The 26,059-nt window shown below is 46.8% G+C and overlaps 1 protein-coding gene across 1 annotated transcript in view; it reads left to right on the plus strand.

Annotated features, from left to right (window-relative positions):
- MYL3 (myosin light chain 3) overlaps window positions 1-15,650 on the plus strand; it is a 34,778-nt gene extending 19,128 nt beyond the window's left edge. Inside the window, exons 5-7 of the mRNA XM_020804953.3 lie at window positions 1,600-1,677; window positions 2,381-2,416; window positions 14,533-15,650. Of these exons, the coding sequence (XP_020660612.3) occupies window positions 1,600-1,677; window positions 2,381-2,409 (107 nt within the window). The 3' untranslated portion in view covers window positions 2,410-2,416; window positions 14,533-15,650. The remainder of the gene's footprint in view (window positions 1-1,599; window positions 1,678-2,380; window positions 2,417-14,532) is intronic.
- The last annotated feature ends 10,409 nt before the right edge of the window (window positions 15,651-26,059 follow it).

A 26,059-nucleotide genomic window follows, 5' to 3' on the forward strand; every position in this document is an offset into this window, starting at 1 on the left:
TCATCCGAACTATGAAGCCGCTGTCCATGGTGCTTCACCATTTGGGTGGATTGGATTCAACATGCTAGATAGTTTTTGTAAAGTATGGGCTAAGACCTAGAGCAGTATTAACACCCTCTATTGGGGGGGGGGGAGTGTTGTGATAGTTTGTGCTACACACTTTTTTTTAAAACCTCTATTACAGTACCAAGACCCAGGTCTAGTTAGGGTAGACACACTGGCATTTATTTTTTCAATGTGAATTGTTAGACATGAGAACTAACTGAAGCCCCACCAATTTCAATAATAGGGTGTATATTCTTATTGTGGTCGAAAACACTGGACTTCTCAAAAAGTCAGAACTGGGGAAACATGTTGGTAATATCATATATTTAACCAACGAGAAATCTCCTTAAGAAAACATGTAGCAGTTTTCACAGGAGAAGCCTCGTGTCCTTTGAAAGGGTTGCTCAGGGACGGTAATCGTGAAAATCCGGAGACAGAACGACAAACGTTGACTTGGAGATGAAGCTTGACGGGGTGAGCGATTGTGTTCTTTTGCACCTAGGGAGCTAAGAGAGGCTTTTGATCTGCTCTCTCGGGTCTAATACAATTCATATGTACATTTCCAAGTTCCTTTGTGCAGCCTAAAATACCAAAAGCGGGTGGTTCCAATCCGGGCGATTTCTCCTCCTTCCACTTTGAAAATGGCAACTATTGTACAGATTTGTTTGGGTTGAAATTAGAGATGGGCATGAACCAAACTCTGGACTGGTTTAAAAAAAAAACATGAGCCGGGCTGGTTTGGTTGGTGCAACCCCTTTTGCCAAAATGAAACAAAACACCAAACTTTTTCCCCACTTGGCACATTGCTTTGCTTGCGCAAAACGGATGCCCACCTGCCCCCTTCCGGCGGGCATTCGTCACCTCCTTACCGGGTCCTGCCTCCTCCTCCTCTTTCTCCCCTGCCCGCCACCACCTTCAGAGACAGCTGCTCGGCTTCCCTTTCGAGAGCCAGATCTGTGGTCTCTGTGCATGTGCACACCTACTAGCCGACAGATGTGTGCATGCACAGAGACAGTAGCTTGGCTCCTGGAAGGGAAGCTGGGGTGTTGCCTCTGAAGATGGCAGGGAGGTTGAAGAGACAGTGGAAGAGATGGCAAGACCAGTTTGGGCAACTATGGGGGCAGTGGGAAGGGGGTGGGTGGGTAGAGGCTGTAGGTTCCCGTCCCCACCCACCCTGGCATGAAATGGAAAAAACTAAACCATGAACCTGTTCATTTTTCTGGAGATTTGGGGGTGATTCGTGATTCGTCGATAGCCGCGAACCACGAACCACCACAAACTGCCGGTTTTCTGGGTTTTGTGCTGAAATCCCCAGTCCCATCAAACATGCAAGGCTGTGTCCCACCAGTGATGTCTGTAAGCAGGTCCAAACTTTCTTGATTGATAGACAGGACGAGACAGGGGCCTGTTGTTGTAAACATTCTGACAATTTTTTTTAAAAAAAAATCTCAATAGCATAAACAGGACTTGCAAGGCACGAACACCCTTTTATCATTCAGGCTGCGGAGTTTGTGAGATCAAGCAAGACTTTCATGTCCTTTCCTTCTGCTCTAGGAGAACGCCTGAGTGAGGAGGAGGTGGATAAATTGATGGCCGGCCAGGAAGATTCGAATGGCTGCATCAATTACGAAGGTAAAAGCCCACGGAAAGTAGCATCTTAGAAGTGATTTATTCCCATTACTTAGTAGTGTTGCTACAGAAATTCATTGCTACGGCAGTGTTAACTTCAAACAGTTATTTACTTCATCGCTGAGTGCATTCCAGCTATTTTTCCATCATGTTTTTAAGAGGAGCAAAAAGTACGGTAGGGACTGATAAGAGAAGGAGGGAAAATTTAAAATGTCACCAAAAATGCTCATCAAACCAGCCAGTTCAGAACTCAGAAATAGAGGGCTTTCCCCCCCTCCTATTTTATGCACCAGCTGCAAGTTATGTCAAACACTTGAGAGGGCTTTTGGGAGGTGGCTAAAAAACCCCAGAATTCTAGTTGGGGCAATTCTGGCAGAATTCTGGGTGTTGACATTCCAAAACACATGGAAATCTCATCTCTAATCTCTTGCACCAATGATCCTCTCCCAGAAAGGTCAGCTTCAGAAGAGAGATTTGGGGTTACTCAACCCTCTTCTGTATCAAGAGATCATCTTGTGGCCATCAGTTTTTGGCCGATCGGGATCCAGAAGGCTGCAGAATTCTGGCAGCAGAATTCTGAAGTCTGTGTAAGGATCTTGAAGTCTGAACGCAGAAAGAATCCAATCCGATCCAAGCAGTACAGCCTTTTCTTAAGAGCCCAGATACGGCATCCTAGTGAATCTTTTTCCCCTTCCTTTTCTCCCAGCGTTTGTGAAGCATATCATGGCAAGCTGAACCCCAGGTAAGCGAACCATTTCTTATGGGAGAGCTGTTTCTGGGTGGGAGATCTTTGGCAGACCAACCCACTTCATTTGTTTGTTCATTTCTTTGCACATCCATCCGTTAGTTAGTTAGTTAGTTAGTTTATCTCTATCTATCTATCTATCTATCTATCTATCTATCTATCTATCTATCTATCTATCTATCTATCTATCTATCTATCTATCTATCTATCTATCTATCTATCTATCTATCTATCTATCTATCTATCTATCTATCTATCTATCTATCTATCATCTCAACACACTATACTGGGCGACCAACAACCAAACAGTAACAGCAATAAATCGAAAGTAACAATAGTCAATAAACCCACAGTAAAAGAGCGGCCCAAGACAAGGGTGCCACACATGTTGAGCCCACATGTTCGGCCGGGGAGGGCACGTGGCAAATTCACGTGAGGTTGCCCTCAGTGACCCCTGTGAAAAGCGACATCTTCAGCAGCCTCCTAAATGGGAGCAGGGAGGGGGCCGGGCTCAGCTCGACCAGGAGCCGGTTCCAAAGACCAGGTGATGCTACCGAGAAGGTCCGGCTTGTAGTTGATTTTTTTCCTGGCCTCCTGCAGTATGGCAACCCGGAGAGGCATTGCGTGGAAGGATCTCTTGATGCAACTTGATGTTCTTGGAATAAAGCTCTCCGGTTCATGGGGTCCCAGCCCGTAAAGGGCTTAAAATATCTCCATCATAGGCATCCTTCAGTCTCGAGAGACTATGGTAATGTGCTCTGTATGGAGAATTTGGAACAGCGTCTAGTGTGGCTGAGAAGGCCAATTCGAGAGTGACAGTCCCTTCCACACTGAAGACAAATCCAATCTGTCCCCTGTCTGGCTCCCTGATTTTGCTGCTTTTGTGACTTCCTCTTTGCCTCGGCCTGCTGGGCAAGGGTCTCTTCGAATTGGGAGAGGCCGTGATGCAGTGCCTGCCTCCAGGCTGAACGCTCAGATGTCAGGTTTTCCCATCTGTTGAGGTCTATTCCTAAGGCCTTCAGATCTCGCTTGCAGATGTCCTTGTATCGCAGTTGTGGTCTCCCTCTGGGGCGCTTTCCCTGCACTAATTCTCCATACAGGAGATCCTTTGGAATCCGACCATCGGTCATTCTCACGACGTGCCCCAGCCAACGTAGACGTCGCTGCTTCAGTAATGTATTCATGCTGAAAATTCCAGCTCGTTCTAGGACTACACTGTTTGGAACTTTGTCCTGCCAGGTGATACCAAGAATCCGTCGGAGGCAACGCATATGGAAGGTGTTCAGCTTCCTCTCCTGCCGTGCACAAAGGGTCCAGGACTCACTGCAGTACAGGAGTGTGCTTAGGACACATGCTCTATAGACCTGGATCTTCGTACGTGTCGTCAGCTTCTTATTGAGCCATACTCTCTTTGTGAGTCTAGAGAACATGGTGGCTGCTTTGCCAATGCGTTTATCCAACTCGACATCTAGAGAGAGGGTGTCAGAGATGGTTGAGCCGAGGTACACAAAGTCATGAACAACTTCCAATTCTTTTGTGGAGATGGTAATAGAAGGAGGTGAGTCCACCCCCTGGCCCATGACTTGTGTTTTCTTCAGGCTGATTGTTAGTCCAAAGTCTTGGCAGGCCTTGCTGAAACGATTCATGAGTTGTTGGAGGTCTTCGGTAGAGTGGGCAACAATGGCTGCATCATCTGCGAAGAGGAAGTCCCGCATGCATTTCAGTTGTACTTTGGTCTTTGCTCTCAATCTAGAAAGATTAAAGAGCTTTCCGTCTGATCTAGTCCGGAGATAGACGCCCTCGGTTTCAGTTCCAAAGGCATGCTTCAGCATGACAGCAAAAAATATCCCAAAAAGTGTTGGTGCGAGGACACAGCCCTGTTTCACTCCGCTTCGAATGTCAAAGGGGTCTGATGTTGAGCCGTCGAAAACTACAGTGCCTTTCATTCCCTCATGGAAAGATCTGATGATGTTGAGGAGACGAGGTGGACAACCAATCTTGGGAAGTATTTTAAAAAGGCCGTCCCTGCTAACCAGATCAAATGCTTTTGTAAGGTCTATGAAGGCCACAAGGAGTGGCTGTTGTTGTTCCCTGCATTTCTCCTGCAGCTGTCGGAGGGAGAATACCATGTCAGTGGTGGATCTATTGGCTCGAAATCCACACTGTGATTCTGGATAGACTCTGTCTGCAAGCACCTGGAGCCTCTTCAGCACAACGCGGGCAAGCAGCTTCCCTACCACGCTAAGAAGAGAGATGCCACGGTAGTTATTGCAGTCGCCCCTGTCTCCTTTGTTCTTGTACAATGTGACAATGTTTGCATCCTTCATGTCCTGTGGTACTCCACCTTCCCTCCAGCAGAGACGAAAGACTTCATACAGTTCGGTGGTGATGATCTCCTTACAGCATTTCAGCACTTCAACAGGGATGTTGTCCCTTCCAGGTGCCTTGCCGGAGGCGAGGGAATCCAAGGCCGCATTTATTTCTGCTAGGGTTGGTTCGCTGTCTAGCTCTTCCAAGACAGGCAGGCACTCAATGTTATTTAATGCTTCTTCGGTTACTACATTCTCTCTGGAATATAGCTCGGAGTAGTGCTGTACCCAGCGTTCCATCTGCTGTACTCGGTCCTGGATGAGCACACCTGTAGCAGACTTCAAGGGAGCAGATTTCTTCTGTATTGGACCTAAGGCTTGCTTGATACCGTCATACATTCCTTTGATGTTACCTGTGTCCGCTGCTAACTGTATCTGAGAGCAGAGCTGGAGCCAATAATCGTTGGAGCATCTCCTGGCTGCCTGTTGCACTTGGCCGCGAGCAGCTCGAAGAGCTTGCAGGTTGTACTTGCTAGGACAGGCTTTGTATGCTGCTAGAGCTCTTCTCTTATCCTCGATGGCTGGCATTAACTCCTCTGAATGGGCTTCGAACCAGTCAGCCATCTTTTTGGTCTTCTTGCCAAAGGTGGATAAGGCGGTGTTATAGACAGTGTTCTTGAAGTGTTCCCATCGTTCAGGTGCATTTGCATTAGCCGGACCTGGAAGGGCTTCCTCAAGTGCTTGGGCAAAATCCCTCACTTTTCTTTGATCGCAAGTCTTGCTGATGTCAATACGTGGTCTTCCTTCCTTTTTCGTGTGATATACTCTCTTTGTTTGCAGTTTTACTCTACTACCTACCAGGGAATGATCAGTATCACAATCAGCACTCTGGTAACTGCGTGTGATCGTAATACTAGGAAGGCTGGAACGTCTAGTGAGGATTAGATCGAGCTGATGCCAATGCTTTGATCTTGGATGTCTCCAGGAAACTCTGTGTTGCAGCTTCGTGTTAAAGAATGTGTTGCTGACACAAAGACCATAATAGCAGCAAAACTCCAGCAAGCGCTGGCCATTTTCATTCATCTTTCCGATGCCAAAACGGCCTAGACAAGTGGGCCAGGAGTTGTGATCAGCCCCAACTCTAGCGTTAAAGTCTCCAAGAATGAACAGTGCCTCTCTTTCAGGGACTTTTTTGATGGTAGCTGCCAGATCATCATAGAATTTGTCTTTCACTTCTGGAGTGGATGACAGTGTTGGTGCATATGCACTAATGAGGGTTACTGGTCCTGCTGATGAGTGGAGCTGCAGAGACAGGATTCTTTCGCTCCCCACAGTAGGTGGAACAATGTATCTCAGAAGAGTATTTCTGACTGCAAAGCCAACACCATATTCCCTGGTCTCATTCGATGGTTTTCCCTGCCAGAAGAATGAGAAGTCTTTTTCTTTGACAGATCCCGAGTCTGGCAGTCTTGTCTCTTGGAGGGCAACAATGTCCATCTGCAGTCTACTCAGTTCCATGTCAATGACAGCTGTCTTGCGCACATCGTCTATTTCTTGCAGGTCGTTAGGAAAGCCGTAGTCATGGAAGCCAGGGGTCATTGTCCGTACATTCCAGGTGCCCAGCTTTAGGGCAGAAGTTTTCTTACGATTGTTGCATGGTGCACGGTTATCGATCTGCTTGTCGGGTTTGACCCTAAACCCCACGCACCCCGTGAAGTTAACAGACCGTGGCGAGGTAGCACCTTACTGGCTGGGGGCTGCCCAGCTTAAGGCGGGCGGTATCTACCTAGTGAGGTGCAATGACCTCTCCCACCGTCAGAAGTAGCCCCTGGCGTCCTGCTCTACGCCAATTGAGCAAAGACTTATAACCGGTAACTGCTACTTCCCGTGTTGTTTCGACGCTGTATGCGAAGCTGGAGTGTCCTCTCCAGAGCACGAAGCCTGGGTAAAATAATATGGAGGATAGGCTGTTACCCAAGCAGAAAATCCCCCCTCTCCACGTCGCTGAAATGGTCCAGTGGAAAGGCAAGAGCCAATACAACTGGCTCCAGCAACGTCGCAGGAGTTGGCAGAATGACAAAAAGTGCCTCCGGGACTCCGGCTCCGGATTTTTCCTCGAGGTTATCTCCTGAAGCCCTTTCCATAAGTGGATATAGCCACAAGGCAGTGGAGGTTTAAAGTCGGAGTTTTCCTTCTCCTAGGTGGGCTGCCTTCCATGGCTGACGAGCCCCACCTACCCGGCCTGCTCTCTAATAGTGTGGAAGTATGCAATGTTGATTGGCTCTCTAATTTCTCAGGTTAGGGTAAGAAATAGGATTAGAGAGTTTCATGCGCCATTAAACATGCTCTCTTGCTCATACACCATTAAAGGTAAGAAATCTGCCCTCCCTCAGGCCACTCATATTTACCATATTAGGATTTGAGAATTTCGCGCGCCGTTAGGGGCGCGAAACCCTACCCGGCTTTCTTCCCCGAAGCCTCCAAGAGGAATGGGCACAGTTTCCAGGAAAATCACAAAATCAAGGCACCAGGCTCCCCCCCTCTAGGCCCATGTGATGATTGAAACAAAAACAGCACATTCCTTAGCAAAATATTCATGGAGGCCTACCCGGCTTTCTTCCCCGAAGCCTCCAAGAGGAATGGGCACAGTTTCCAGGAAAATCACAAAATCAAGGCACCAGGCTCCCCCCCTCTAGGCCCATGTGATGATTGAAACAAAAACAGCACATTCCTTAGCAAAATATTCATGGAGGCCTACCCGGCTTTCTTCCCCGAAGCCTCCAAGAGGAATGGGCACAGTTTCCAGGAAAATCACAAAATCAAGGCACCAGGCTCCCCCCCTCTAGGCCCATGTGATGATTGAAACAAAAACAGCACATTCCTTAGCAAAATATTCATGGAGGCCTACCCGGCTTTCTTCCCCGAAGCCTCCAAGAGGAATGGGCACAGTTTCCAGGAAAATCACAAAATCAAGGCACCAGGCTCCCCCCCTCTAGGCCCATGTGATGATTGAAACAAAAACAGCACATTCCTTAGCAAAATATTCATGGAGGCCTACCCGGCTTTCTTCCCCGAAGCCTCCAAGAGGAATGGGCACAGTTTCCAGGAAAATCACAAAATCAAGGCACCAGGCTCTCCCCCTCTAGGCCCATGTGATGATTGAAACAAAAACAGCACATTCCTTAGCAAAATATTCATGGAGGCCTACCCGGCTTCCTTCCCCGAAGCCTCCAAGAGGAATGGGCACAGTTTCCAGGAAAATCACAAAATCAAGGCACCAGGCTCCCCCCCTCTAGGCCCATGTGATGATTGAAACAAAAACAGCACATTCCTTAGCAAAATATTCATGGAGGCCTACCCGGCTTTCTTCCCCGAAGCCTCCAAGAGGAATGGGCACAGTTTCCAGGAAAATCACAAAATCAAGGCACCAGGCTCCCCCCCTCTAGGCCCATGTGATGATTGAAACAAAAACAGCACATTCCTTAGCAAAATATTCATGGAGGCCTACCCGGCTTTCTTCCCCGAAGCCTCCAAGAGGAATGGGCACAGTTTCCAGGAAAATCACAAAATCAAGGCACCAGGCTCCCCCCCTCTAGGCCCATGTGATGATTGAAACAAAAACAGCACATTCCTTAGCAAAATATTCATGGAGGCCTACCCGGCTTCCTTCCCCGAAGCCTCCAAGAGGAATGGGCACAGTTTCCAGGAAAATCACAAAATCAAGGCACCAGGCTCCCCCCCTCTAGGCCCATGTGATGATTGAAACAAAAACAGCACATTCCTTAGCAAAACATTCATGGAGGCCTACCCGGCTTTCTTCCCCGAAGCCTCCAAGAGGAATGGGCACAGTTTCCAGGAAAATCACAAAATCAAGGCACCAGGCTCCCCCCCTCTAGGCCCATGTGATGATTGAAACAAAAACAGCACATTCCTTAGCAAAATATTCATGGAGGCCTACCCGGCTTTCTTCCCCGAAGCCTCCAAGAGGAATGGGCACAGTTTCCAGGAAAATCACAAAATCAAGGCACCAGGCTCCCCCCCTCTAGGCCCATGTGATGATTGAAACAAAAACAGCACATTCCTTAGCAAAATATTCATGGAGGCCTACCCGGCTTTCTTCCCCGAAGCCTCCAAGAGGAATGGGCACAGTTTCCAGGAAAATCACAAAATCAAGGCACCAGGCTCCCCCCCTCTAGGCCCATGTGATGATTGAAACAAAAACAGCACATTCCTTAGCAAAATATTCATGGAGGCCTACCCGGCTTTCTTCCCCGAAGCCTCCAAGAGGAATGGGCACAGTTTCCAGGAAAATTCCTCTTGGAGGCTTCGGGGAAGAAAGCCGGGTAGGCCTCCATGAATATTTTGCTAAGGAATGTGCTGTTTTTGTTTCAGTCATCACATGGGCCTAGAGGGGGGGAGCCTGGTGCCTTGATTTTGTGATTTTCCTGGAAACTGTGCCCATTCCTCTTGGAGGCTTCGGGGAAGAAAGCCGGGTAGGCCTCCATGAATATTTTGCTAAGGAATGTGCTGTTTTTGTTTCAATCATCACATGGGCCTAGAGGGGGGGAGCCTGGTGCCTTGATTTTGTGATTTTCCTGGAAACTGTGCCCATTCCTCTTGGAGGCTTCGGGGAAGAAAGCCGGGTAGGCCTCCATGAATATTTTGCTAAGGAATGTGCTGTTTTTGTTTCAATCATCACATGGGCCTAGAGGGGGGGAGCCTGGTGCCTTGATTTTGTGATTTTAAAATATCTATGTGTTGACAATTAGCAGATTGCAAAATAAACTGACTGCACTGAAGTTCAGGGAATCTCTGTGTAGGGTCTCCGTTGTTAATCCAAAATGAAGAGACTTTTTTGGGTCGTAAGGGAAAGATCAGGCCTTCTCAGAAAGAAAGGCAAGTGGGGTCATTGGCCTTGAGAGTGTGCAAGTTACAGTGATTCCGGAAGTTGGAAAAAGTTCATGCCTTGTTAGTATTGTGAGAAGTTCAGATTGAAATCTTGGAAAGACTGGGGTTGGGGTCAGACGGAACATCCTAGCACACTCAGGATGAATCCATCTGGAGCGGGGGGGGTGATTGACCTACATAGATCTGGGGGGGCACACAAACCCACTCCTGAACCTCAGAGGTCTCCTATCCTCCTGCTGCCCCCCAAATGTATTCTAGGGTGCATGAGGACTGTAGCAAGATTGACCCTCCTCCTTCAGCTCACGAGAGCACCCCATTAGATTCTGGCTAATGGAATGTTTTAGTCATTCCTAATGTAAATCCACCTGAATGGATAGCTTAGGGTTTAGATCTCTGGCTTTGGAGCAGGAGATTGTGAGTTTGAATCCCCACAGGGCCTCCTGGGAGAAGAATCAGGGTATCTCCAGAAAAAGGTAATGGGAAACTACTTCTGAGCATAGCGTACCAGGAAAACCTTGAAAAAGGATCAGCATAAGTCAGAATTGACTTGATGGCATGCCAGCATTATTAATTTAAATCCTATTGATTTCATTGGGTTTGTTTTGAGGAACTATTGTTTCAACTCTATGTGTCCTTGAATGTTTAGGAGCATGTGTTCTAAGCCTAAGGAAACCTTTGTGAGGAAAGACCTCTTGGCTTATAGTAGGTTCTTTTTTGGGGGGGGGGTGTCTTTAATTTTTGTGCTTCTTGCACACTGCTACTTTTATTGGGTTGAAAATTTCTTGGGTGATTTGACAGATACAGGGTGAAAGAAAGGTTAAGCGAAAGAGGGGAAGACACACACACACACACACACAATGAAACTTTCTTGAAATTGTTTGAATGCCACAATTCTCCATTCTGGGAGTTCTATCTCCCTTAGAGACATCTGATTCTGATGCACTTGGGAGAAAGATCTAAACAGGAAGGCTCTGAGGATTAGCTAAAGCCAAGCTCCACTCAAGCTTCCTGTTTCTGCCCATGTACTAGGTAGGAACTTTTTTTCCTGAGCTTGGGTAGAGTGTGACCTAGCTAAATCTCAAAGTCTTCCAGTCGAGGACTTTCCCCCAGGTGCATCACATTCAGGAGTTTATCAGGTGTATGTAGTGAAGCTAGAACTCCCAAAGTTGAGAATCATGATCCTTGTAGTCCAGAAGATGGAAAAAAAAATCTCAGCTTTAGTGCCCAGTAGGATTCTTTGCTGATCCGACATGGGAATCCCTGGGGGCCTCCCACTCAGGTCACAACGATGTCTAATCCCGGATCACTTCCAAAATTGGCCTCACTAGTTGATTCCAGAGTTTGGAGTCTCCAAGGGTTCCTAACCTTGAGCCACCCGAGTGTTCTTGGACTGCAATTCCCAGAAGCCTTCACCACCACCCAGCTGTGTTCCCCAGGTTTTCTGGGAAATGAAGAACACCTGGCTTACCACTATCCTCTGTGCCATCATCTCTTGATCCCCACGCCTTCTCCAGCCAAAGCCTCACCACTGCATACTGGTTTTGCCTGTTTTTTTTTTTAAATCATGGTCACGGAAGGGAACGTTTGTCTTCCTTTCCTGGAAGAAAAGAAGAAAAACAAGAAGACCGCCAACATATGTGCCGCCCACTCGGGGTCTGTGCTGGTTATTCTCCCCCAACCGCCTGGCTCTTGGGAAAAGTCTGACCTACGAACCGATCGCTCCATCTGTTTTGCAAGCGAAAATGTTAAAAGGGGTGGCGTGTCTTAGATAAACCAGGGGAAACCATCCAAACAGTCCTCGATCAGTTCCTGTTTTCCCCCTTGCTCTGGTTTATTTATCTGTTCTTCCTGCCTGATCTTGTTTGTTTAGGGAGATGCAGAATTATCACAGCTTGTGTGGCTGCAGGCCTGGGGGAACAGTGGCTTTTGCTTGTCCTGTCTGTTCACCAAAGCCCCAGGGAGTAAGTAAGCGAGAGAGGGGAAGAGATGGCCCCGCTGCCAGAGATTATTTTTTTTTTTGCTTCAGTGATCTCCAATCCGCTGCCCAAATACAAGCTGACTTTCAGCAACAGAAGGTCCCTGCTCCCGGCGTCCACCGCTACCCGATTTGGTCCTAACACATTTCAACTTCTTTCTGATCTTTAAGGAAGCTCACGGGGTCCCCAAGGGTGGGTCAGCGGCTGAGCAGGGAAACGAACTGCTCTGAACAGCTGAACCACCAGTCCGTGCCTTTAATCTATTATTTATTTATTTAGAATTTTTCTATGCCACGTTTCTTCCTCAAAGGACCCAAGGGCGCTTACATTATTAAAACAATATTTTAAAACAGCCGATCTCTGTTGTTGTTGTTTAGTCACTAAGTCGTGTCTGACTCTTCGTGAACCCATGGACCAGAGCACGCCAGGCCCTCCTATCTTCCACGGCCTCCAGGAGTTGTGTCAGGTTCATGTTGGTAGCTTTGATGACCCTGTCCAGCCATCTCATCCTCGGTCGTCCCCTTCTCCTCTTGCCTTCACACTTTCCCAACATCAGGGTCTTTTCCAAGGAGTCTTCTCTTCTCATGAGATGGCCAAAGTACTGGAGCCTCAACTTCAGGATCTGTCCTTCCAGTGAGCACTCAAGGTTGATTTCCTTTAGAATGGATAGGTTTGTTCTCCTTGCAGTCCAGGGGAATCTCAAGAGCCTCCTCCAGCACCACAATTCAAAAGCATCAATTCTTCGGCAGTCAGCCTTCTTTATGGTCCAGCTCTCACTTCTATACATCACTACTGGAAAAAAACCATAGCTTTGACTATGCGGACCTTTGTCAGCAAGGTGATGCCACTGCTTTTTAAGATGCTGTCTGGGTTTGTCATCACTTTCCTCCCAAGAAGCAGGCATCTTTTAATTTCGTGGCTGCTGTCCCCATCTGCAGTGATCCTGGAGCCCAAGAAAGTAAAATCTGTCACTGCCTCCATCTCTTCCCCTTCTATTTCCCAGGAGGTGATGGGACCAGTGGCCATGATCTTAGTTTTTTTGCTGTTGAGCTTCAGACCATTTTTTGCGCTCTCCTCTTTCACCCTCATTAAGAGGTTCCTTAATTCCTCCCCACTTTCTGCCATCAGAGGGGTATCCTCTGTTACACATCAGAATAGTCAAGCGCAGTGTCTTGTATGCTCGAGTCCACCCCCATGCTTCCAGGAAGGGCCTAAGATGGAGAGACACCTCCTCCACAGGTTGCCTCCAGCAATTGTTGGTGATGCTTTCTCTCCATATGGAGGATACATTTAGCTGTCGAGATAAAAGCCGCTTCTTTTAGGCCCCTTGGCCGACTCTCGAGAAGTGACTCCTGCCCGTCTGGGTTGGGCCACTCCGGGAGGTCTTAGTCTTAAAAGAAAAAAGTCTTCTTCTCTGCCATGGGTCCTAGAGTGACAGCTATTTCTCCCCCCTTAACAGACTTTGTCCAGCGATGTTGGCAAATCCTTGGTCCCAAGTCCTGAGTTCGAATTCCTGTTAGAAACAAAGGGTGTGTTCTGAGTCCTGATTTGAGTCCAAGTCATTGAAAAAAACAACCGCCCCAATGACGCCTGAGTCAAGTGTGACTTTAGTCTGTCTTGAAACCGAGTCCTGTGACTTTAGTCCCGATCTATGTTCTTGCCCCACGTTCCTGATACACAACACAAAACTCCAGATGTGGATCAATGATCCATGGGGAAACACATTGAAAAAATGGCCCCTTCTTCAATACCCTGGACCTCAGGAAGTCACTTTCTCCCCAAGATGCAAATCACATCCCCATCCATCCTCATACCTTTCTTGTGGAGTGCATGTCGTTTCTTCCATCCCTGGCCCACACACGGACTCTTTCCCCGAGTGGCTTTCTTGCGCTGGTTACGAGGGCTTGATAATATAGACAAATATAGACAAATATAATTTGTCACATCCGCTGTTGTTTATTTTTCAAACCCCCCCACTTGCGGGGGGTCAAGTCCTCGCCTGGCTTCTGGCCCGTTCTTGGTGGCCGCGTTCCAGTTTCCCCCGCCGGCCAGCTCCGGCCTCACGTGGCTTCCATGGAGAAAGAAGAGGCAGACCTCAGGCGTTGCTGAGCTGTGCGTTTGTGTGTTTGAGATGGACTCATTGAGCTTCCTTGGTATTTTTTTTAAACAACCCTGTATTTATTTATATCTGTTTTGGTTGGCTCCTAAGACTTAAATCAGCCTTTTCTTATCTTGCAACAACATTTGAGAAGGGAACTGGCTCACTTAATTTCGAGTCCCGAGATCTTCCTGGCCTCCTTTGATAGAATCGGAGAGTCGAGCCGGGATGATACGGAGAACGAAAGCTAAACCTTTTTGTGGTCTGGAAAAATCTGGTGTAGGTCAGCAGGGCCAAATGAAAAGCCAGTCAAGGTGGAATGGCAAGGGGGTGATTCTCCTCCCCGGTTCCATGATCAAATGGATCCGTCCATGGAGATACATGCGGCGGCCCTCTGATGGTTTCAGTTTTTCACATTGTATTTGTGTGCTCATGAGATCTAGAAACTTGCTTTTCCTTTTTGAGAAATAAAGCAAAGCAAAAAGCAAAGCGTGCTGCTTATATACCGCCCCATAGCGCTTCAATCACTCTCTGGGCACTTTACAATTTAATTATGCAGGCTACACGTTGACTATGATCAAGGAAAATGGTGGGAGGGAAAGCTTAAGACAGGGCAGTCACTGCGTTAGTCCTCCTCATCCTTTGCAGAGGGGACTATTCAAACCTTTGTCCACTTTTATTTTATTTTTTCTTTTGCTTTCTCTGGGTGCTGGCATTGGTGCTTTTTATTGTTTACTTCTTGTCTAAATCAACGGCAGGGCTTTTCGGCCGAAGCAATTCCTTCCTGAATCATGCTTCTGACCTCTCACGTTCTGCTTTTAGGGTACGAGGATCGCAGCCGGGAGTGGAGTTTGGATTTCCTCGGAGGCGCAGGAATGTCTTTGCTGTTTCCCATCAGGATTTAGGCTATTTAACCTCCTCCCCCCCCCCGTCTTGCTTCCTCTCCCCTGGACCCCTGTGCTTTGGGCCCTGTCGCTCCAGCCGGCTCTCTCATCTCTACCTCCTCCCCCCCCCTTCAGGACCTCAGGCTCCATCATCCCTTCCCCTCCAGAGCTAGCCAGGGGCTGGAACAATGACTCTGGGGATGTCAGAGGTGTCACTTTGTGGACTGCAAATCCCATAATCCCCCCTGCCAGCCAGCCACTTGGGGGATTCTGGGAGCTGTCCTCCAAACAAACTATGGGCAGCTACTCCATCTGTTTACTCTCCGTCTAGCCCATTCGCAAGGCAGGCTTAGACACCTAGCCTGCTTTCTCCACAGCGGTACCCCGTGTCAGGAACAGCCCTTTAGCTGTTCAGGAAAGCCTTCTCCTGAGCTTGGGAGGCACGAGAGGGTTCCAGCCCCATCTACACTCCTCTGCTTTTCACAGGGCTCTTGGAAAGTCTTTGGTACCGAGTCCTGAGTTCGAATCCCTAATAAAAACAAGCTTTTCCCCCACAGAAAAAAAGGGAGAGGTGGGTGGGTTCTGAGAGAGGAGTGAAATCAGAACAATTGAAAACCAACCAACCAACCCTGAGTTGAATTTATGAGTTGATTCATCAGTTCTACTTAAGTCCAACTTGACAGTGTTTTCTCCTCCCTGGCTTTCCATGGGTACAGAAGGTGGCTGCTATTTTCAAGAGTTCCAGCGGGACCCCGGGATGCATGCGGCCCCTCCATTGTGCTCCTCGGTGGCCGAGCCAAGAGCGAGCAAGAAAAAAAAAAGACATCCAAAAAACCAGAGATTCAGGTTGAAGAGCGCGATTCATTCTGCGCAGACAAGACGAGACCTTGGAATTACCCCCCTCTTCATTGTAATGTTTCCAATTAAATGAATCCTTTTTCTGTGAAAATCTTTAGGCATTATTTTGCAGCCTTGCCTTGTGTGTGTCTGTCTCTCCCCATGCGTTTGATTGTTGACGTGAATGGCTCTATTAAAGATGGTTCTGAATGGAAAAAATTACAAGGTGGATAAGATTGTCTCACTTGTGAGTAGAGTTGGATGTTTCCTGAACTTGGAACAGAACGGAGGCCCCGCCAACATGAGCTTCTGGGACAATTCAAGTTTTCTAAGGGGGGTCTGCATATCCAGTCCCCCCCCCCCCGTGGCTCTCTCCTGAGCATTATCCTGGGAGTCACCTTGCAAATTAAGAAAAATGTGCATTTCCTACAAAAGGGTTTCCCCTTTAGACATGCAGGTCCCTCAATGCACCATCAAATTTGGAAAGGAAACCTGGGTTGACCGCACAATGAACAATCTCAAAAGAAAGAAAGCTGATTTCTGAAATGCAGACTCGAGCGAATACATACGACAACACCACATCTTTCATCACTTCGGGAGCTCCACTTTTAACAACGGGCTAACTGTGTCCCTGAGTCTCCACCTTGATTTGGGTCCAATTTTTCCCCCCCCATTCTTATGGATTTCCATTTGATCCTATGTCCAGCTGCATGTTAGGCCTTGAAGAGTCTGGATGCAGATTTCATATGGGGAAAAAAAAGGCAGACAACTCCAAACCCTTCCTTAAGAATCGTCCATTCTTCTCAGCTCCCGGGAGCTGTACAGTTCTGTAGCCCTATCTGCACTCTTCACACGCACTGTTCAGTCTTATCTACATCTTCAGAACTTTGCAGTCTAACAACTTGAAAGAATCCTGATTTATGACCACAAGCTGATTCTGGAGAGGAGGACAAGGGCCGTCCTCCATTTCCGGTGTGACATTTCCAGCTACTGTATTTAGAGTTCCTTTGTTTTATGACATGACACCTGTTCAGCTTTAAATGAAGAGAATCGCCGTTGCCACAAGGGCCTTCTGAGAAGCATTCAAAGGCCAGACTCAAGGCTGCCTCCCAGCTGCTAAGCCATACAGGTGGCCGAAAGACCGGGGCAGGAACACTGGAGGTCATTCAAACGGTACCGAGCGACCAGCGTCTGCTTCTCCCCAAACAAAGCCCTCTGCCGAGCCAACTCTTCATCAGAAGGAATCTCATTAGCGTTCTTTGCTAAAGAAGTTAAAAATAAATGCCAGCCTGTTGTTGATGGGAACGAGACGCCATTTTTGGACATCTCTCCGCTTCCAGAGAGTGAAGACAGTTAAACGGGGTCAGCGTCAAACCGATTGCTGGGGATTAGTCTACGTTCTCAAATGTCGAAATGGCAGGCATGATTGAGACCTAGACCCCTCTCCCATCACAACAGGATGGCGTTCTTGATGGCTCTTTTGGGTCAACTTGTATTTGGTCTAGTGTCAGACTCTTGTGGTTACCTCTATACCTTTGATATGGAGGCAGTGACAGATTTTACTTTCTTGGGCTCCAGGATCACTGCAGATGGTGACAGCAGCCATGAAATTAAAAGACGCCTGCTTCTTGAGAGGAAAGTGATGACAAAGCCAGACAGAATCTTAAAAAGCAGAGATCTCACCTTGCCGACAAAGGTCCGCAGAGTCAAAGCTATGGTTTTCCCAGTAGCGATGTATGGAAGTGAGAGCTGGACCATGAAGAAGGCTGACAGCCGAAGAATTGATGCTTTTGAATTGTGGTGCTAGAGGAGGCTCTTGAGAGTCCCCAGGACTGCAAGCAGAACAAATCCATTCATTCTGAAGGAAATCAATCCTGAGTGCTCACTGGAAGGACAGGTCCTGAAGTGAAGGCTCCAGTACTTTGGCCATCTCATGAGAAGAGAAGACTCCCTGGAAAAGACCCTAATGTTGGGAAAGTGTGAAGGCAAGACGAGAAGGGGACGACAGGGGACGAGATGGATGGACAGGGTCATTGAAGCGACCAACATGACTTTGACCCAACTCTGGGTGGCAGTGGAAGACAGGAGAGCCTGGTGTGCTCTGGTCCATGGGGTCACCAAGAGTCGGACACAACTTAATGACTAAACAAGAAAAGGTCCAGGGCTACCTGGGCATCACAAGACCTCATGGGAGGGGTAGTTCAATGGGATGCACCCTATATAGGTTCATAATCCTTTGGAGAACTCGATGAACAGCTTCTGGTAGCTGAAGTCCAAAGCCAGTAACATTTCCAATGCTCAGTCTAACTATAAATTCCTGGAAAGGAAAAGACACAAGGAGTTTGGGTTCTGAGGTTATGAAAATAGCTCTTGAGAAGGTTTATGGGACACATCGTGAATGTTCCCATCTGTTGCTTTGGCATTGGTTTCTCAGCTGGCTTTCCTCCCAATCCGTAAATGACTAAAAGAGGCCCTGGAGAAATGGTCGGTACGGGTTGTTTTTTTCTCCTTCTTTTGGGCACCAGTCAAGTGCGAAGTCGCCCCTCAAGAGTAAGTGCCCTGCCCTCCTTGGATGCCCACCTTGGTCCATGTTTGCTATGCAAGGATGTTGCACACTCGTGTCATAATCACACCTAGGAACTCACCATTGTGTCATAACCACACCGTCAGCAGTAGCTGAAAATGCTCTAAAACAAGCTGGACATGAAATGCCATTCCAAAATACTGAGGTACTGGACAACACCAGCTATCATTATGTTAGAATGCACAGGGAAGCCATTGAAATCCATGCTGCTGGAAAAACCATCGCTTTGACTCTGCGGACCTGTGTCGGCAAGGTGAGGTCTCTGCTTTTTAAGATGCTGTCTAGGTTTGCCATCACTTGCCTCCCACAACAAAAGTTCCACGTAAATAATACCTTGAGGTATTATTTGCCTCATGTATAGTAACCCTATACTTGAAGTAAATAATAAGAGTTGGATTTCACACGAACAAGAGGAGCTTATTTGGGAGGAATAGGTAAAGGGGGGAAGTAGTTTATGAGATATTTAAACTAGAGAGAAAGAAAACTCTCCTCCTCTTTCTTTTAGTATATTCCCATACACTTCGCGAATATATTCCCATACACTTCACTCCAGACGTCTCCCCTGTATCGAAACCCAAGATGAACTGCTCCCATAGCTTCTACATTTACAGGATCTCTCACTGGACTCCTCCTTTCTGTCCATCCAAGAACAGACCCTCTGACCGACTCCCGTTTCATGTAACTGCCCTTCACATCCCAACCCGTCCAACCAATCAGCTTTCAGCTCTTCACCCAGCGCTCCATCCCTTTTCTGCCAATCATTCGAGCACCCGGCTCTGTGCATGCATGCCCATCATGCGCTCACAGTGATGCACCAAACAAACCTATTATGCACACACACTCTTCTGAAGAGAACAGGTGGAATTGTCACACAGACCTACACCCCCAAACACCCCCAAAACCATAAGGAACTGTTGAACCCTATTGCCCGTGAATTCTGAGAGGCCTGGAAGTGGTCCAGGACACTGAAGACGCTGTGGATGGTGGCCCTTCAGTTGACCCTGGCCCTCAGGGATCCAGGGTCAGGCTGAACCTCCGAAGAAAAGGGTTTAGTGCCTGAATTTGAAGGCTGGGCATCCTTCCAGCCCACATGAAGGTCACAGGAAGAAGGTGTGACCCTGGAGGTAAGCCCCCCCCGACAAACTGAGTGGCTGTGGGGAAGGACTCCCTGGGAGAGGACACTTCCTCAGAATTTGGGGAAGCCCTTCCTCCCAGGCCATCAGTGGTCAAATCCTGTAGATACGTCCTTCTACCAGTTGAACCAAAGCCCACGGCTGAGACGTCAATGGAGTCCACCAGCTCTGAGTTATAAACCTGCGCCAGCCTCTGCAGATTTGAAGGAGGCAATGGCTGGGATCCAGTATCACGTGGCAGCCACTGTAGGCCCATTGAATCAATGGGTATCCGGTGAGCCAACATCTATGTACATTCCATTGATTCGAAGGGCTCAATTCTGTTCTGGCTTGCTATTAGATTTCAGCCAATGTCTGTCTTAGCGCCAGACTTTGCCTGTCGTCTACCTTGGTGCCTTTCTGCGAACTCTCTGGCTAGGGATGACCTCGTTGTTTGGTTCTGCCAACTGCTGCAGCTGCATCACTCAGTTTAGGCCCCTGAGGACCTTCTAGATGGGTCTTGCATCTTTATCACCCTTTTAGACCTACACCTGAGCAGGTCAATCCTCTTGAGTGGGACCTAAGAATTAAAAAGTTTGGAGTCTAGGAATTTTAAGTTCTCTGGATTTGCAAAACCTCTCCTCCTTTAGTTGCTCTTCCCACAGCATTCCTCATTTCGATTTACTGCATAGGAGAGTCATTATGTCATTTTGTTCCTTTTTAAAACAAAGGTTTACATTGCAATGGGTCATTAAATCTTTTTCTCCTGCTTCGTAGAGTGATAATCGGCTGCAAATCAAAGTATACAAAGGACTTGTTTCCCTTTAAAATAATAATAAGAGAGCCTTCTTTGAAAAATATTTCCACTACCAACTTGTAAGGACAATGCTAATAAACAGTGCAAGAGAAGACATAACACTTTCACTGGTTTATATCTGTCAACGCTCTCCAAAGAAAACAAGCTTTCTTTCCCTACTTGACTGCCTTTCCGCTAATTATTCAGTAGAAGAGTATTTTACTACTCTGAAACAGTCCTATTTAGTTCTGAACTACAGACTTCACTATATATGGGTGGGACTACACTGAAAAGATTTGCTTTGATTTGGATTTGCCTGTATTGTGTTTGAAATTGCAGTTAGTGCTCACACATGAGCTGCAGAATTATTTGGTTCATACTGAATGCCATGCAATTCATGCTAGATGCAATCACAGCCCTTCACTTCTTTCTTGCCTTCCTTCCTCTGATCCCACCTCTGCTGACCCTTCCTTCCTCTGGTCCTGCCTCTGCTGACCTAACAGGGAACTGATAGGGGCATACATATCAGAAATAATAGTGAGGACACAGTGACAAGGCAATAGGGTGATCTAGCACTAATCTCATATATGTAACAATTTTAAAAAGAAATATCGGAGGATGATCAGGGGAGAGGAAAGAAAGAAGGGGCATGTTTTCCTAGTCCTGAACATCATGCCCCAATTGTCTAAATCACCGAAACAGTACCTACAGAAATGCTCCCTCATCTTTACAGGAATATATCACAACTAGTCACACGAGAAAAAGACTGTTCAAATCCTTCCAGCCTCCCCCCCTAAGCAGCAGAGGGGAAAAAGAAGTCATATAAGGAGCAAAAAGTTTGAGACCAATTCAAATCAGCTTTTGCATCATGAGGTCAGTAAAAAAAAAATACTTCTAATTCACCTGTTTTGTAAATGGAGCAAAACTCATGGTGTTTGACCATGTAGTTGCAGATTAAGTCTTGCCTTTGAGTAAGCATGCACAACCCCAGTAAGATTCAGACTGTCTTATGTGGACGGGGGAAGGTGTAAACTTTCACCTCCCCTTATTTTCCTTTCTTAATTTCAAATTCAAAAATGAATCCAAAAATGTCGGAGGTAAAAGAAAGAGATAGTCTACTGTGTATAATGGAGGCATTTCCCCGCTTTCATTTCCAGCCTCCAAATTTGTAGCAATAGGGGAGATTTGGAAATAAAAACTGGCAGGGTGGTTTAAACATCTCTCACCCAAACATAATGGAAGCACTTGCTTACTTGGAAGTGAAGAACAGACTGTGATCCTAATTGCCCTGCTGTGCATTTAACGCGGTGTGTAGTTTAGCCATTAAATGGTTTTAAAAGCAGGCTTGGAGAGGTTTATGGTAAGGAAGATGGCCCCGAGTGCTTTATGGCCATGTTGAAATGATAGCTAAGCAGGATCTCCCAGGGCAGAGGCCGGAGGCCAGTGCATGTCAGCAGTTGGGGACAAACAACAAGGGAGGAATGTCACCTTCCTGGCTCCCTGATAGACTTGGCTGGCCGCAAGGGATGTGCCTCTGCATGAGGCCATTGATAATGAACCAGCAGGGATGTTTGTCTATAGTGAGAATTAAACCTAGATGCAGCCCTTGGCAGACTTTCCCGTTAAAAAAGACTATAACTGCTAAAAAAGAGAACACAAGCTATTAAAGTTACGAGTCTCGCTTTTTCCTCCTTTTCTCTGGAAACTCCTCCATCTAAAAATATCTCTTCGAAGGGAGCTTGCCTCTGCCAGCATCTGAGAATGATCTTTCCCCTTTCTCCCAGACCAGCTTTATCTCTCACTTAAGAGATCCATCATTTCAAACATACCTCGAGCTGGCTTCTTAACCTCCCCTCCCCCAATTATGAGGGTCCAGCTTTCATCAGCAGTGGACTCCTCCTTATGTCATTCTGGGATTTAGTCCAATTATTAGGTCTCTCTCAGTCTTTGAGAAATGGGAATCGCCTTTTATGTTCTTATCCAGCCTATAGAGTGGACACTGGCCAGGTTTTGAAGTTATGGAGATGAAATATGCTATATGTTTTATCATAGGAAGATCAGAACAAAAAATCCTTCCCCTCCCCACTTAAATGGGTCTACTTTTTAGGGAGGGGAAAACCCCTTCTTTTTCATAAACATCTGCTTCCCAAAGTCCAAACGGAATATTGCATTTTTTTCCCCTGACCCATGATGAGTTCACGACTCCAAACCCTCATGGCTGAAATCCTGTTGCTTAGCATAGTAAGTCAGAACTAGAGTAGACCCACTGATTCAGTCAACTGATTCAGTAAGTCAACTGAATCGGTCAACTGATTTAATCAACTGATTCAGCAGGTCAACTCCTTCTTAAGTTTCATTGATACAATGGACCTACTCTAGTTGTGGCTTACATTGTTGTTGTTGTTGTTGTTGTTGTTGTTGTTGTTGTTGTTGTTGTTGTTGTTGTTGTTGTTGTTATGTGCTGTCCAGTCACCTCCAACTTATGACAACCCTATGAATGAGTGATCCCCAGATTGTTCTGTCCTCAACTGCCCTGCTCAGATCTTGTAAACTCAAGTTGATTATGCGAAGCAACGGGTTTTCAATCAAAAAGAAATTGCAGTTAATGCTCACACATGAGCTGCAGAATGATTTAGTAGTTTATTGTTCATACTGAATGCCATGCAATTCATACTAGATGCCATCACAGCCCCCCACTTCTTTCCTGCCTGCCTTCCTCTGCTGATCCTTCCTTCCTCTGGTCCTGCCTCTGCTGACCTGTTAATCTACATCCTTCCTCTGGTCCTGCCTCTGCGGTCCTGTTACTCTACATCTTGACCAGAACCTGAGAGATAATTCCCTCCCGATGGAACCGAAACATGAATGCTTTATTGCCAGCTCAATTATCAAGCTTGTCAAGGCTGGCCTATGGAAAGGTGATGGAGGTGAGTCAGCAGCTGGGAACTAGGAACGATGGGGGAACTTTTAGTCCCCATAACAGAAGTATGAACCAGAAGTCAAGATGGAGCACCACCCAAGAACAAAGATTTACATGAGAGAATAAGAAGACCTTGTTGATCAAGCACAACAGGAAGCCTTCTTATACAGTTTCCTGTCCTGGAAGATCTCACAGCCAGTCGGGTTGAGTGGGGTCAATTCACAGAGACGTTGCTGCTTTCAATTTGGTGGTTGACCAGATGGAAGGGTTTCTCCAACCTTCAGTCACCCCCTCTGCAAAAGCACATTGGCTGCCATCTCGATCCAGCTTGGTCCAAGATTTTTTTAGAGCCTTTGGTTTCTGCTAGACCGCCCCTTCCTTCTCCATCTTCCTACCACAGAAGGTTCCCAGAACGTCCGAGACCTTGAGTAGACAGAAGTTATTTATGGACGTGAAGGCGAAATAGAAAAATAAAAAAAACCCAAACATCCCACAATCAGCATTTAGACAGTGCCTGTTCTCTACACCCGTACTTGGAAATGATTTGTGAGGTGTCACCGTCCAGCTACACATGTCCTTCAGTGTATCCGGATGGTGGGAAAGGAAGTGACCAAGCCAGACCGTGTTTCATGAGGGCACGTTGACTGGTCACATCGCCTCTTTCTATGGTTGAGGTCTCGGGCCATCAGATGATGTAAATGACCAAACATTGCCCTCTGGATTCGGATGATAACTGGGTCTGTGTACTTGTGGGTAGGAGATAATTTTCCAACAAGATGGGAGAGAAATATGAGAAATGACAAGAAGCTGGCTTGTTGTTATCTTCTCAAGTGATTTATGGCATGAGGGGTGGTTTTACAATGGTCATTCTGAGGTCCAATATGTTCATAGAAGCAATGAAATCTGAAAGTCAGGATTCTTCCAGAATGGGGAAAATAAACTTTTCATAATGGGTCAGAAGGCTGTATTTGTTTCTTTGGGGCCCAGATGAAGGACAGGGTGGAAAGTGGCTGGTTTTTCATAGAGCTTCCATCCTGCTGTCTGAATGGACCAACTTGTGTCTTTCCATTCTATGTGTCATCATCTAATTTCTGATGATTCTCTTTTTTTTCTGTCCATTGCACATTCATGTGTAACTTTAGACATTCATTGAACACACTTCCTTTCCAATGCATATTTTAGTAAATACCTTTTCTCTGAAAACGCACATTTTTATTGCCTAAAACCGCACTTTTTTATGAGCATATTTTAATATGTTGTTGGAGCCAATGTCTGAACACTCGGGGAATGTGAAAGCTGCTGAAGTGTCATTCCGGCAACTCCTGCAACATCGCTGGAACTACAGTGGTGCCTCGCTTACCGATCACTCCGTTGAGTGACGAAACCGCATACCGACGCTGTTTTTGCGATTGCAACAGCGATCACTTTGCGATGTTTCCTATGGGGAAAAATCGCTTTGTGATGATTGCGCGGAAACGATCACCGCAAAGCGCCCATTTTTTAACAGCTGATTGGCGGTTCCAAAATGGCCGCTGAAAAAACAAAAACGGCCGCCGCTGTTTTGCCTCGCTCTAGAAGCACCCAAAATGGCTGCCGCTATGGAGGAATTTCGCTTAAGGTGAGTTTCTAAGCCCATAGGAACGTATTAAACACGTTTTAATACATTCCTATGGGCTTTTTAAAATCGCTTAGCGATTAAATCATTTAGCAACGTTTTTCCTGGAACAGATTAACATCGCTAAGTGAGGCACCACTGTAGTTGTATTGGCTCTTGCCTTTCCATTGGACTATTTCAGCAACATGGAGAGGGGGGATTTGCTGCTTGGGTAACAACCTATCCTCCATATTATTTTACTCAGGCTTCGTGCTCTGGAGAGGACACTCCAGCTTCGCATACAGCATCGAAACAACACAGAAAGGGATTGCCACTCTCAAATTGGCCTTCTCAGCGACACTAGACGCTGTTCCAAGTCTCCATACAGAGCACGTTACCATAGTCTCTCAAGACTGAAGGATGCTTAACAAAAATGCTAAACAAAAAAACCTCAGAAACAAATATTCATGTATATTTACAGGGCGTGTTTACTGGAAATGGCCACTAGAATGAGCCACAGACCATGCAATGTACAGTATTGTATTTTATATTTCCACGTTTTCCGGCATCTGCAGGGGGCGGGTGGGTTGGAATGGATGTCTCATGGATCCCGGGTCCCTGCTGTAGAATTCTTGGTGATGAGCTGAACCAACAGGCAACTTAGGTGGTCAGTCTCCTTCTTGAATCCCCGAACCCTGGACTGCCCAGCAGATGCCCATGGCCACAGATCGTGGGGGAGGGGAGCAGCAGCTCTCCGATCTGTAGGTTCCCAACACCTTCAGGCTCAGAACACAGAGGGCTTCTGGATTATGTCTATGATGTCATCTGTTATGCCTGTGATGTCATCTGCCACTCTGCCCCATGCTTCCTTGTTGCCTGTGAGCATGGCTGCTATTCCCCTCAGGGAAACGGAAAGACAGGGGTGGCGGTGGCTTATCTTGGCCACAAGATGATCTTGTGACTCTTCCCTCCTAAAATAGAATGTGTCTGTGGTGGTTAGTTGGTTTTGGGTTTAGAACGGCTAAGTAGAATATGTCCGTTGCTAAAAAAGACCCACTAGTGGTAGAGAAGAAATCTGCTAGTAGCCAACTGGAAGGAGTCCCTTCTTTACATCAGTGAAGGTGACGCCCAAGTGATGCTTTCCAGGTATTGCTGTACTGTCGTTCCCAGCATCCCTCACCAGTGGCTTGAAAAGCTATGACTAATGAGGACTTCCAGCCCAACCTGACCCAGAGGGCTCTGCTTTGTCCACCTATGCATTACAGGTATGTTTCAAAGTAATGTACTTGTCCAATACGAGTCTCAACAGCATCTTGGATGGTTGCTTTTACGCTCTTCATTTTCTGCTTTGCTGAACTGGGGGAAGCAGAGATGAGTCACCTCCGTATTTATACTTGTAACAGCCCTGTGTTAAATAGTTGAATAGAGATTTTGTGTATTTTGGTTCAACCGTCAATCCAAACGGCCACAGCTGAGACATCAGAAGAAGACTGAGATTCGGAAGGGCAGCAATGAATGGATTACCAAAGATCATCAAGTGTAAGGATACGTCCCAAGAGACCAGGATCATCCACACTCTTGTATTTCTGATAACCTTGTATGGATGTGAAAGCTGGACAGTAAAG

Source organism: Pogona vitticeps, chromosome 6, assembly GCF_051106095.1.
Source record: "Pogona vitticeps strain Pit_001003342236 chromosome 6, PviZW2.1, whole genome shotgun sequence".
Lineage (NCBI taxonomy): Eukaryota > Metazoa > Chordata > Lepidosauria > Squamata > Agamidae > Pogona > Pogona vitticeps.